Consider the following 15,001-nt stretch of genomic DNA (forward strand, 5'->3'; position numbering starts at 1 on the left):
AGTACAATGACGCAGCAATGTGAACTTTCCAAATGATTTGCCTCTAGACAACCACAAACCACCAGTTTATAAAGAATTTTCTCATATATGTGTGCTCTCAGTGCTATTAGTTCCTGGTTTGAGAGGCAGCAGGGTGGTTTTGACTTTCCTTTCGATGAGTTAAGAATAAAAGCTGTTGTTTTTTTGGCTGTGCTCAGTTGTATCACAGGATATTAATGTCATAATAGAGTTTGCATCCTCTCAAACACTTATTAAGTTGTAATTTGTGTAACATTAATTCTGTGGCACAACTGCAAGCAACTTATTCACCAGAACTGTGATTAAAAAAATTCCAGAGTAAAAATGACATCTTCAAATGAACCGGTTTAAGACTTGCTTACTTTGCATATTCAAATGATGAACATTTGAATATGGTTACAAGAGCTACTGTACATTACACCAAATATGGTTTGAATTTAATTTTGCTTCACTGTAAAAAGTAGTAGCCTGATCTAATCCTTAAAATTTGATTTGTTGGTGTATTCAAACATTTCAAATAATATTTTTGACTTTTGAGTTTTATTTTCTTAAAAAAATTTGTCATTGTAATATCTGATGCATGTGGCTTTTCTATATTTTTATATTTTTGCTTATTGATATTATGCTTGAAATCAATTATTATCAGAGTTATGTAATCATATTCATATGTTCACATTTATGTACTCAATTTTACATTCATTTATATTGTCAATGTACTATCGATGTATTCCTTATATGTCCAACCTTTTACTCCTGTGTTTATACATTCATGATGCCAGAAGTATTCCTTATATGCTCAACTTGTGTGTCAGAAAATTACCTCATTCTCTTTCTCTGCCTTTGTATATGGGTTTGTTACTTCATGACCTTATGAGGCTTCAGAGCTGGATGCAGAGAGAGCCTAGTTTATAGTGTTTATTGTTCCAAATACTGTAGAGACGCGGTCTGTGAACACAGGATGTATCTAAGACACCAATGCTGAGATCAGGAAATGTATGAGTACTTGGCAAAGATATGTGTGTACAAGCTATTTTGCAGCCTATTTCTTCCACTCAACCGCAGTTTATGCATTTCAGTAGGTAATTTACAACTTAACCTCATGCTGAACTCTGTGTGCCTAAAAAGAAAGTGTTTTTATTGCTCAAGATGGTATAAAGACCTTAACAAATCTTAGGGTGTCAGACTAATGCAGCTCTCTAGCTCTTCGCATCTGATCTCCAACTTTGAGGCCTCATCTCGACTCATCTCTGTACTTAAATTTTTTTCCATTTACTTTCTTGCTGGGTTTATTCCAGGACTTAGTTCTTGGATATATCTTACGATATATCCATGTAACATTTATAATCAAACATTAATTTTCTGTATTATCACATTTATTCAAATCTTCTACAAATCATCTGATTTATTAAAGTAATTGCATCAATATCAATGTACAGTAATCAGCTTTAATAATTAAATAAATTAAATTGTGTCACCCTTCAGTTTTAAAAGCCTTTTAAGGGAAAACTGGGCATTGTATATGTTTACATGTACATTTTTATATGACTCAGAAATAACGAGTACACTTGACAGCCGCATTGGCTCTGTATTGGAAGCAGAAACAAGTTCATACTCCCCAACCTTCCTTAAGCGTTAAAGTTTTATTTTTTGACTTGACTGTTACACAAAGCATTTCTGGTCTATCTTCTTTTTATTTATGCATTTAGCAGACACTTTTATCCAAAGCAACTTACAGGGACAATCCCCCCCAGAGCAACCTGGAGTTAAATGCCTTGCTCAAGGACACAATGGTGGTGGCTGTGGGGATCGAACCGACAGCCTTCTGCTTAACAGTTTAGTGCTTTAGCCCACTATGCCACCACCACCTATTTATTTCTTGCCATTTATAACTTGTATATTTCTGTCATTATAATTTTTTTTTGGTTAGTTAATGAGTTAGATAATATTTTAACTTTAGTGGAATGATGGGACAATCACATTCATAAAGCAAGATGCCAGAAATTCAAGCCAAGTACTAAACCGTTTATAATGTATTTCCAACTTTTATCTTCTCTTCAGTAAAATATCACAGACTACAATAGTTACGAGGAAGCCCCATATAATTGACTTGACTATTGAATTGATTTTGGATCAATTGTCATTTATTTATCCTCCATGATGCATCCCCATGTTGTTTGATATATACAGAATTTCCCTTAGATTTTACTAATAATCATCTAAGACCATTTTAATTTAATTTAAAATTTGTCAGAGTATATCTTGCAAACACTTCCTGCATTAAGTACATGGAAATAATTAATCGTGACAATTCATGTGATTTTTAAATGTAATTTGACACACTGACATGTTTTGATATTTGATACAAACAACTACACACTGAACTGTTACCAGTAATTGTCACTCTTGAATGAATTGTTTGTCTTCTATGCTGAGCCTAGTGGTGGTCACGTGACATATGATCTAAAGACACAGATCTGAAGACCTGGTTGGGAGGTGAACTATTCATTTCTGTTTCCTGTGAAGAGACTCTGTGGGTTGCGGCTGTCTCGTGACAAATGAACGAAATGACTTGAATAAAGATTAGTTGATTTTGCTGAAGGAGATTCAAAGATCTAATTGAGTAAAATGATCAGATTTTCCCATCACTAGTTGATTGAATGTGAGAATATGAGCAAGAGCATGTTAAATAGGGGTTGTGTTGGATCATTTTAGTCAATGATGACAAAATGTGTGTGAATTTGCAGTGAAACAAGAAGTGACATTTTTTAATTATACCATTAAATTAACCAGTCTTTTGACCATTTTACTTCAGTGCTTTATTCTTTGCAAACTTTGAAATACATTTTCAAAATGAAATAACAATTAAACGTTAACGTACAAACCAACAAACAATTTCATAATAATTTAGGCTAAAAGACATCTTTATTATGTAATGATGCTATTATTAATTTCAAATGCTATATTTTTCTAGACCAGGATTAAATATTTCTCCACTAATAAAATGGTACCAACACAAAATTTGCAATAAATACACAAATATAGTCACATAAAACCTTTCCTGTAGATACATTGTTATTGACCTATGCTTTATTTGCCTGGGCAGAAAATTAGACAATTTTCTTGTTCTTTACCATTATATATTGCACATATTGCACTATACCTTGAACAAAAAAATACAAATACATCCACAACTACAAATAGGATAGGCAGAAATGGTCAAAGTTGAGGTTAAGATAAATGTTCTGGTGTGGTGAATCTTTTAAACTGATCCCTTCCTATGAGGTCACTAATAGATATTTTTCCCACTGTAGGCATGTGATAGTGAAAACAATTTAAACACTCAATGTAAAAATTTAAAGATACACGAGGCACAATTTGGGGGTCAAACGCCACACCGGCTGAACCATCTTGAGATCTTCCAGACACTCTTTAAAGGATCCTTAAATATCCTATTTATGTACTCAAGTAACTTCAAAATACATTTCAAGAGACACATTTAAATTACCAGGTATAAACAACGATGTGTCTCATCTCACCACATGTGGTTGGATCACACGAGATGCCTCCTCTTTTTCTCCCCAATTTGGAATGCCCAATTACCAATGCATTTTAAGTCCTCATGATGACATAGTGACTCAATCCAGGTGGTGGAGGAGGAACCTCAGTTGCCTCCATGTCTGAGACCATCAATCCATCTTACCACGTGGCTTGTTGAGCACGTTACTGTGGAGACATAGCGTGTGTGGAGGCTTCAAGCCATTATCCACGCACAACTTACTGAGAGCGAGAACCACCTGGATAGAGTCACATGGGGAAGTTACCCCATGTGACTCTACCCTCCCTAGCAACCAGGCCAATTTGGTTGCCTATGAGACCTGGCTGCAGTCGCTCTGCCTGCCCTTCGAACTCGCAACTCCAGGGGTGGTAGTCAGCGTCTTTACTCACTGAGCTACCCCCCTAAGATGCATCTTAACACCAAGTGTAAACAGGGTCTAAGAGATTTACAGAGAATTCAAAGAGTGCCTGGAGGATCTCTAGAGGGTTCAGCCAGTGTGATAGCTGAAGAACCCCAAAGCCTTAAGTATCTTTTAATTTTTACTTTGAAAATGCATATGACATGTTCATGCCTTTAAGATAAATTTCTTGATTATATTGTGTCTGATTTGAAGAGCCTTCATCTAAACCATTTGCTTTGTGTCATTGCAGTTTAGAAGGACAAAATATCAACTTGCTGTTGATTTCATTAATTCACACTTTCACGTCTTAGCGTGGACACCTTTGTCTCAATAGTGCTCAACATGTTGCTCAGATGCCTTTGCTTATCTGGACTGGATCTTGGCAAATCTTTCTTTTTCTTGAGGGTCAGCTGGGTCCTAAAGGCCTTGCAGAATATAAAATATATAAGTGGATCCAAACAGACATTTAGCACTGAAAGAAGGACAGTCAACTCCTTCAGGATATAGAATGCCTGGGCTGCTACACAATGTTCCTTGTGTGTTTTTTTGATGAACGCATAAGGCAGTCGCACCAGGTGATAGGGCACAAAGCACACACAGAAAACAACTACTAGCACTAGCATGTTACGTTTAGACTTGTAGAACTTACAGCTTCTGGATGTAGCATGTGTGGACAACTGAGCTTGTCGGATCTTTTGCAAAGTTCGACAGTATAGTAGAATCAGAGAAACTAGCACAAAAACAAAAAGCACCATGGACATAGAGTGAGTGACTTTGTAGACCACTCTGAGCTGGGGACTGTGTAAGGAATCACAGCCAATTTCCTCTGGAATTTGAATGTGACCCCAGGAGGTCTGGAGAAAGAGGATTAAGTAGATGGAGGCCATGGCTAACAAGGAGAGCCACGTTGCTGTAGAAATGTGGTGTGCAATTCGAACTGTCTGCAGAGCATGAGTCTCTAATGGCCGAACAATCTTCAGGTACCTGAAATGAGAGAGTAAAGACTCAAAAACTGTTGCAATACTTTCAAAACTCATTCACAGGGCGCCTGGGTAGCTCAGTGAGTAAAGACGCTGACTACCACCCCTGGAGTCGTGAGTTCGAATTCAGGGCGTGCAGAGTGACTCCAGCCAGGTCTCCTAAGCAACCAAATTGGCCTGGTTGCTAGGGAGGGTAGAGTCACATGGGGTAACCTCCTCGTGCTTGCTATAATGTGGTTTCGCTCTCGGTGAAGCACACGGTGAGTTGTGCGTGGATGCCTTGGAGAACAGCGTGAAGCCTCCACATGTGCCATGTCTCCGTGGGTAATGCGCTCAACAAGCCACGTGATAAGATGCTTGGATTGATGGTCTCAGATACGGGGGCAACTGAGATTCGTCCTCCGCCACCCGGATTGAGTCACTACACCACCATGAGGACTTAGAGCGCACTGGTAATTGGGCATTCCAAATTGGGGAGAAAATAAAAAAACATTAACATACCACCATGAAACTGAGTAGTTACTTTTATATAAATAAAAACTATTTTGGGTGGATGATGCATTTGGAGATACTCTACATGAACAAAAATATGTGAACACTGCCTTGTAATTAACAGATTTGGCTATTTCAACTACACCCAACATTAGATGGTGCACAAGATCCCTGATCTGACTATGAATTTGGCATCAATAGGATGAAAGAAAGTTCTTCAATTAAAATTGCTCTGTGCTTACTGAAATTCGAACCACTAATCCCAGCGGCCGAAGCTAGATGTGTTGTTGAATGTATGAGCATGGTCGACTTTCCATGTGATCTATATAACCATGTAATAATCAACAGTGTACTTGTAAGAAAGCTACTAAATGAAAAGTTACCACTGTGAAACGTCCTACTCAAGTCGTGCTTGCGAAGGTGGTTCGGGTCGATCAGCTTGTTCTTCCAAAATTCATTATCGGACTCGGGCTCATACTGGTATGGCAAAACCGACACCACTGTTATCGTAGTTACAATAGTGTTTATGGCTGATCAGGAAGCCTGAAACTCGGTTATGGTAAGGGGAGTTACATTTCCAACATGCTCTAAGAGGTTGATCAATCAGAGCAGACTGAGCATTTTGGAAAGGGGGACTTTAAAGAGGCAGGAGATAAAACAATGTGTTTCAGACAGAGGGTGAAAAGAGTTGCTGCAGCAATGTACAGTGTGAGAAAAATTATGTTTTTTGAACATTAAAGCATTTAAAAACTTTCAAGTAGACATCCAAAATAAAAAAAAAAATAAAAAAAAAAAATATATATTTTTACATTTGTAGTGGGCTGGATCTGTGGGCCCTTAGAATCGTTCTCAATATTAAGGCAGATTCATGGATTATGCCTGTTGTCAGTTCCACTCGCATCTTCTCATCAAAATATTATTGTGACATGAAGGGTATATTTTTCTGTGCAGCTCCCTGTGCTTTTACCTGGCCGCCCCTGTCACTCCTGCTGCTAGCTTCACAATAGAAATAGTGGTCTGCCCATGAAAAAGTATTTTTAATAGAATCCAAAAAAGGCGAATGGATCTGCAGAGTACAGTTCAATCAAATCAAAAATCTGATTTGCTTCTGTGCTAATATAGTCTACATACACTGTAGTGCAATTTCTTGTTTAACTTTTTTTTTCAAATAAAAGAAAATTAACATGCCTATTGAATGTTTGTGTCGAAGGAAGTGACACAAGGGGTCTTCTTGGACGCTGAATCGTACCTCTGAACCTGAGAAAAGGCCAATGTCAAGTTGGCAGACAGAATTTGCATGCCCTGCCCCGGACATACGGGTATAAATGCGGGCAGCAAATGCCAGTCAGAATTTTTCTTCAGAGCTGAATGGTTGTGCAACAGGCAGCTGATCTTCACTACTGTTCCACTCACCTCTATCAGTGAGAAGCATTGCTGTTGGATCTGCATGGCGCATTTTCCAGCTGGCGTCTCTCTCTCTGCACGCTGTGCAGTTCATGCCCCTGGGTGCTTCGACAGTGCTTTCTTCCTGTTAAAAGAGTGTTCTCCTCCTAAAAGCATCTATTTTCTCTAAAAGAGTTTGAGTTTCCACTCATAAAAGAGCAATACACAGCAGGCATTGAATGTCCTTTTCAGGACGTGTCTTTTTAAAGATTCCGCCTCTTTCCGCCTCTGTGTAATTCCTGGATACGGATGATTTCGCGCCACTTCTGACGGTCATAAAAGCTGCCTTGCGTGCCTGGGCTGCGATCACGTGCAGGCAGCGTTTTATGAATTGTCATGTTTTCAGTGCGAGAACATAGCCATGACAACATTACGGCTGACGACGGGCAGCTGCAATGACGACAGCCTCGGTTTCGCCGGGTGAGTGTGGCTCGCTGCCAGCCATCATTCTTCCTTGAGCCCCCAGAATTGGATGACGACATCGCCGCTGCATCGGGGAGTGTCACAGCGGCATCTTATGCTGATGACTCGCCTGGGCTGCCACCTTGGGTCTGCTCGCCCAGTCTGAGGCTGACGCGCAGATGTCCGCTACGCTTTCCCGGGCCGCGGCGAGTGCGAGGCTGGACTGGAGATCTCCGTTCCCCCCTCACGGCTACTCGATCGGTTCCTCGGGTCACGCCACTCGGACTGCACGGTACTCCTCTCCAGAGCCGTAGAATGACGTCATCATTGACCTCAAAGCTCTACAGCGCCACCGGACAGACCGCCTCCGCCCTGCAGGCCATGGCTTTCCTGCAAATTGACCAAGCCAAGGCACTCAAAGATCTGCACCTGGGTAGTTCCGAACCTGACGTGCTGCAGGAACTGCGCTCTGATCCGACCTCGCTCTCTGAGTTATGAAGGTCACTGCGCAGGCACTCGGGTGGGCGATGGCCACCCTCGTAGTCCAGGAGCACGACCTCTGGCTGAACATGGTCGAGATGCGCCGTTGACAAGTCATGATTTCTCAATGCCCCCGCCTCGCAGCTCAGCCTCTTCAGCGACACCATCAACGACTTTGCCCAGCAGTTCTCGGTGGTGGTGGGGAAGCAGACTGAGGCTGTTTCTCACACCAGTTTCTCACATCTCAACAATTCCAGAGGCTCCTGGGGCATATGGCATCCTCAGCCACGGTCGCGCCGCTCAGGTTGATGCATATGAGACCGCTACATCACTGGCTACAGACTCGAGTCCCGAGATGTGAATAGTGCCACGGCACGCATCGTGTGATAATCACCTCCTCCTGCCGTCAGACTTTCAACCCTTGGACAGACCTCTGCTTTCTGCAGGCCAGAGTCCCCCTGCAGCAGGTGTCCAGAAGTGTCGTGGTAACCACAGACGCCTCTCGGCAGGGTTGGGGCGCCGTGTGCAACGGGCACGCTGCTGCTGGCACCTGATGATGTTCTGAGCAGCTCTTTGTCTGCTTTTGCAGACAGCGGAAAGGGAACGCTGTCTCCAAACAGACACTAGCCCACTGGGTTGTTGATGCTATTGCCTTAGCCTATCACATCCAGGGCGTGCCCGCCCCCCTGCAGGTCCGAGCACACTCTACTAGAAGTGTGGCGTCCTCGTGGGCACTTAGCCACGGCACCTCCCTAGCAGACATATGCAGAGCAGCGGGCTGGGCAACATCCAATACCTTTGCCAGATTTTACAATCTAAGGGTTGAGTCGGTTGAGTCCCGTGTTTTGTCAGGTCCGAGCCGGTAGAACTGTGTAACGCGGCACAACCGACCTGGTGTTCCACTTGCACCTTGCGCCCTTCGCCAAAGTGATCCAGTGTGCCTTCTGTCCCAGGACAGCCACTGAGCCTCGCTGCCTGAATGTTTTTCCTCTCTAGCCTTCTGGCCTGCGAATTCAGTGAAGCAACTCACGGCTAGACCCACTACAAGTCTCAGGGCTCTGTACTGGGGTCGGGCTCCACGAGCATAGTTCCCTCTTCAGGCTAACTCCCCGTGATGTATTTTCTGTGGTACGGTCCCCCTCTCAGCGGAACTGCATTTCCCTTGGCTCCATGCTTTTAGAGTCCCCCCTTCATTAGGCTGGACCTACCACTGTGCCACATCCCACGTCCGGCTTCACAACCCTAGTGCTGTATTTGCCACACATTTCCTCCCCCTGGACTGGGCAGGGTGTGACATCTGCAGGGTCTTCCCCTGCTGAAAGAATAGGATATTTGCGGACCGGATAGTTACCTTACCTCCAGTTTCACCTGACGAGTTCTGAAGACACCTCCTTAGGCCTCTTCCTCAGTCTCTAAGCCGCCCCCTGCCGGGTGCGCGGAGCAGGACAAGTGCTTCGAGTCTTCTCTCAGCACCCTAGCCTCAGGACACCTGCTGCTCCTGACAGGCTCTCCTGCTCCCTCCGGGGAAATACCGCCTTCCCCAACTTATGTTGGGCCCCAGCCGCTTTATGTCCTATGTGAGAGACATAGTGAGAGAGAAGGCTGCGGCTGCTTGGCTTGCTAACATGCTAGCATGTAACACCTTTTTCCCCCTTCAGGGGGAAACCAAAGGTGGTATGCAAAACTCTTTGAGGGGGCGTTGGGGAGGGCTACATGCACTCGGTACAGGTGCCTCTAACACGTGGCATTTTTATATGGACCCCTTGTGTCACTTCCTTCGACAGAAGGGGAACGTCATGGTTACTGTTGTAACCTCTATTCCCTGACGGAGGGAATGAGACGTTGTGTCCCTCCTGCCACAGCACTAAACCTAGCCTGTAAATGGCCGTGCTTAATTTTTCGGCTCCTCAGTGCAAAATCCTGACTGGCATTTGCTGCCCCGCTTCCATTTATACCCGTATGTATAAATTCTGTCTGCCAACTTGACATTGGCCTTTTCTCAGGTTCAGAGGTACGATTCGGCATCCAAGAAGACCTAATGAACTAATGAACCATCACAGTATAATTAGCAAGGTATAGTTTATCACACTTTTTGTACTGCTAAATTCAAAGGAGAACAACAAGTAGGTGTTACGTAAGTAGGTGTAAGGAAAAATATGTATACCTGTTGGCAGCAATAAAGTCCATGAAGAGAATGCTTGCATATGTGTTTAAATAAAACGCTGTTGCCCCAAAGCTGCAGTAAATATTGCGCATTGTCACTGAATAGTTGGCATAGTTAGCAATGCGCAAAGGTAAACAAAGGCAAAGGAAGAAGTCAGCTGTGGCTAGGTTCTTCAAGTAGACCATGACACTGGACTGGGCGCGCTGATTTGTGCAGAAATACACTCGCATTGTAATGCAATTCAGCACCAGACTGACGAGAAATACTAGTGAGTATGCAAATATGAAAACAGGGTGAGCTGGAATCTTTGAAAATTTGCAGGATGCTTGGAATATAACAGTTGTGTTTTGTTTTATGATGTCATCCCAGGCAGTGGTGAAGTTGGTTAGAGGTGTTGCCATTCTAGGAATTAGTGGAACTGGAGACTATCTAGATTCACAAAAGAGAAAAATAAGTTATGAAATCTACACAAACTCAAAAAAGGAGTTAAGAGCAAAAACAGACTTTATCTCTGCTACACAAAGGGTATTGTCATTCACTTGCAATGCTGAGCGCTGCTGAAACTGTTCAATGACTTATAAGAGGAAAGTTTCTTTAACAAATGTCAGGTCTGTTCACACTGGTCTCTTGAAAGTATGCTTTTGTGCTCTCATTAATACTGCTGCTGACATTTATTTTGTAAATTTTTTTAAAAGCAATTATATTTGCATTTGCTAAACTAATTTATTATCAAGTGTTAAGTCTTTACATATCAGATCTAGTAATCTATCTTTATACTTTTATCACTCTGTTATGCTCAACATGAGAAAATACTTTGTGGCGTGACACTTCTTAATTTTCAATCAGATATTTGCATTATAATCCCCTATAATTACAGCCTCTCCTCTCAAACTGACCATTCAACATTTTCAATAGCCAGATTGCAATAAACACTAATCTATTTAGTCAGAATACACAGAAACCTTACTCTTACCAGTATATATATACACTGGTGAGATATATATATATATATATATATATATAATAGATAAAAAATATATATATATAGATAAAGATAAAAGCTAATTATTGTTTTAATGAAATATTTTTCTTAAAATATTTAATATATATATATATATATATATATATATATATATATATATATATATATTAAATATTTTAAAAATATATATATTTCATTAAAACAATCATTAGCTTTTATCTTTTATCTATGTGAACTCATAATAATCATATTTAACTTACTTGAAATCCACTTGAAACCAAGCTGGTCACAGAGCTTTGATGTAACTGTCTGTCCTTTCTCATTCAGCTCAGCTTCCTGCTGCATGATCATGCAAAGAGGAAATTTAGTTTAGTATGTGTGTCATTTTTAGATAGTGTGTCTGAAAGTGTGTGATAAAAAATGCAAAAACCAGATGTGGTTTTAGGGGGTTAATGTTATGGTACTTCAAAAAAAGAAACAAACATACAACAGATTAAATGACATTACATGACAAAGTTGCAGGAATAAACTGCATAATATATTTGTATTTTGAGCTTTTAATTTTAAAGTTCTCTGGGCTCCAATTTTGTTTTCTCAGAAATGTGTTTAGTTGTTGTTGTTGTTTAACGGTTATTAAGTACGTTAATACATTACTGTGAAACTAATGTGTCTAGGGTTTCACTTTTTGATGTTGTTGTCATGCATTATAAAAAAAAAAAAAAAAAAAAGAGAAATTTGAGAAACTAATTTGAGAAACTTGATTTTGTGACAGCTGATGTGTCTGCGTCAGTTTGTGTGTTTACCATGCAAATACAACAGGGTTAAAGTGAGCCACTGCTTTGGAAGCATTCTGAACAATCTGATGTTCCTGAATAAGTGTCAGTGGCTCATGCTTCAGATGGATGATTGATAGACCATTTACCCAATGATTTTCAATGGCAAAGATTTGTAAAAATACATCAATTCCAGTCTGACTAGATGCCTGCAGCTTCAATCCCATTCTAGCATAGGGTGCATCATCTGTTTGATATATGAAAAACAAACACCAAAATGAAACATTATACATTCTATTCTATTATTTTCTAACTGACTTGAAAATGCTTTGAAATGTTTACACTATTTGATCAATTTGTCATAAACACAACATGAATGCAGGATTTGTACTTTTGGACTGATTCCACACAGTTTAATCATATTTTCTGTTAATTGTCTGTACAATCTGGTTTTCTAGTATCACTTAGTACTAATAGACCTTATTCAAGGTAGCACCATCTTTGATTTTTAATGGCAATGACAAAGAGGCTATGAGGGATAGAATTGTAGTTTAGCGAGAATAAGTCTGTACATGTTGTCATGTGTTTCTGCCATCTAGTTGAATGTCTTTGGAACCGCATTAATTGATTTTACACGTTTCATGACATGTTGCGTCACACAAACAGTTAAAGGTGCATGTAATATTTTACTGTACTAAATCATAAAATGCCCATAATATTTCATTAGAGAATTTGGAAACATGCTAAGTTGAAATACTGGCTTCTCAGTATAACAATGCTACAGCCAGAAGTTTCCATTCCAGGCAGGAATTTCTGTTTACGTTTTGGCCTGTGTGAAATTTTTTTTTTTAATTATGAGAAGTGCCCTTTTTTTTACTTGAGCCCCTGCCCCCCAAAATGTCTGTGCACATCACTGGTGTATAGGCATATATGATCTCCATTTATGTCCAGGAGAGGTCACCAAAAGCAAGGTCAGGTCAGAAAATTCCAAAAATTCCTCCTAAAGATTCATGTTTCATTGATTCAGCACAGACTCAGCTGTACTTTCAGGTCAACACTGACCTGAACTACACCTTTTAAGATAAGCAAGTACATGTATTATGCTTCTCATAACTCTATGCATATATTATGTTAATATATTTTAAATACTCATGTGAAATAATAAAATAATTGACAGATAGCCTAAATTAAGATCCAAACAATCATCCAATTATTTATTTAATATTTATAAAGGCGAGAAAGAAAAACATCCTTTATATACAGTATTAATCATGATTCCTATGTATTAACCTATTGATATTTCCACATAATATAAAGGAAAATAAACACAAAAGGAAATCAGTAGATGTACAGTTATTGTACATTACACCGGATCCTAAAGACAATCATTTATAAGGCATGCTTTTCAATCGCGTTATTCATTTAAATGGCAAAATAAGTACTTTAAGACAATACAGCATAATTTTCTGCAAAGTTGCTTTGAACCAATTTGTGTTATGAAAAGCACTATGCAAATGTAATTGACTTGACATAGCCAATTAATAGTAATAATAATAATTGATATATTGAAATATAATTGCCAATTTAAATATAATAGTAATCTGGGCTTTAAAAACAAAAAATAGGCCTACTAAAAATACTAACAGAGTGTTGGCACTTCATATTCAGAGATGTAATACTATTTTAGCTCTATCGACAGCATCTTAGGCATGAACATAGACAAAATTATTCTGACTTGTCCATCAGTTTATAAAAGTAAAAAAAAAAAAAAAGTGTTTACAGTGATGCACATTTGGAAAGTACCCTGATCCACTTTGCAAACATATATTTTGCAGCATTGACTATTACAATTGATGGGCATGTGTGAGCTCTAGTTTCTGGGTGAAATATTCACATGAGTTGCAAAACAAGTTGTTTTTAGTTGCAAATGATATACAGTGAACAGGAAGGCAAATTTGATTACCCTCTTCAACTCTGTGGAACATGTAATACGTTTAGGATTACAAAACAAAAGTACACCCTGAACCTCAAGTCACAATAATATTATTATCAAATTGTTTATCATTGTGGCATGGGGGCATGGTCATGTGTCTGTCTGCGGGAGAGGAAAAGCAGTAAGGCCCGTCACCTGGACTGTAATTACTCTAACACCTGCCTCTCATTATAGTGATGGTGAAGGGTGACCTGATAAGGTCGGGTTTTCGGCACCACTGTGAAAGATCCAAGTTTGTGGGCAATGGAGGAGTCAGGAGACAGCAAACAGAACACACACACGCACACACCAGTACATCAGGGTAATAAAAACAAAGAAATGGCTCTTAGTGGCCAACTCAATATGGCTTTCAATATTGCAGTCTCTGGCTTTCGCTGCTGGTATCTCATAGACCACTGCTCTGAGCCACTCTATCCCTCCATCTGACACTCTGGCGAGACTTATCAGGTCTTCCTTCGCTATCAATATAATGAGAGGTGTTTGAGTAATTACAGCCCAGGGGCCGGTTGCACCAGCTATATGTACATTACAACTCAGCCTAGTTGTGGCGTAAATGGGCACCACGTCACAGTTCATGCACTACTAAATATTTGAGCGTTGCACCAATAAACTTAGGTAGAACAAAACCCTATGTATAAACTAAATATTTACGGAAGCCTCTGACCAGGAGTAACATTGGAATAAAAAAGCAGGCTTCAATCCTTTCGACATATATGATGAATTTGGCATTGACATTTGTTTACATTTATGGGAGAAAACATTATGTAAAAACTTCTTTAGCATGAAACCGATCTAACGGTGCACTTTCCTGTGTACTCCACCCGGTGTAAAGTTTAACATGAAATAGATATTAAATTAATAAATGTCTCTTTTTCCAGCCTGTTGTATACATAATTATTTATTTATTGCCCCGTCTTAGTTTTAGATACAGTATTGCATGGGCTAAATATACCATCAATGAAATCTTATTACGTAGCCTATTGTATTTTAATGGTTATATCATTTATTACATCTGACAGGTACGTGAGCAAACAATATTTGAACAATGTATGGATCAATTAAGGTAAACGTCATATTATGCGACTACGCATTATACGTCATACAACAGGGATATACAGATGTTGCTAAAGACAGCTGATATTGATAAACACAAAACCTGAGAGGTTTCAGCAGTGACTTATAAAGGGACCAAGTACACTAAAGGCCTTGTTGTTGTTTTAAAGCACACTGGTGACACATTGGTCTCTGGGAAAATATCCCTGATACTTACTGATAAGAAACAGGTGCACTTTGTTGTTTTGATACATCACTCAGTTCT

General features: G+C 39.9%; 1 protein-coding gene across 1 annotated transcript; it reads right to left on the reverse strand.

Annotated features, from left to right (window-relative positions):
- Window positions 1-2,936: 2,936 nt before the first annotated feature.
- On the reverse strand, window positions 2,937-11,260 carry LOC127631997 (P2Y purinoceptor 14). The gene is made up of 3 exons (XM_052110445.1): window positions 11,178-11,260; window positions 9,936-10,364; window positions 2,937-4,958 (listed from the first exon to the last, which is right to left on the reverse strand). Exons 2-3 carry the CDS (start codon window positions 10,334-10,336, stop codon window positions 4,262-4,264), a joined length of 1,098 nt encoding a protein of 365 aa, XP_051966405.1. The 5' UTR covers window positions 10,337-10,364; window positions 11,178-11,260; the 3' UTR covers window positions 2,937-4,261.
- Window positions 11,261-15,001: the final 3,741 nt, after the last annotated feature.

This window comes from Xyrauchen texanus, chromosome 38, assembly GCF_025860055.1.
Source record: "Xyrauchen texanus isolate HMW12.3.18 chromosome 38, RBS_HiC_50CHRs, whole genome shotgun sequence".
NCBI classification, from domain to species: domain Eukaryota; kingdom Metazoa; phylum Chordata; class Actinopteri; order Cypriniformes; family Catostomidae; genus Xyrauchen; species Xyrauchen texanus.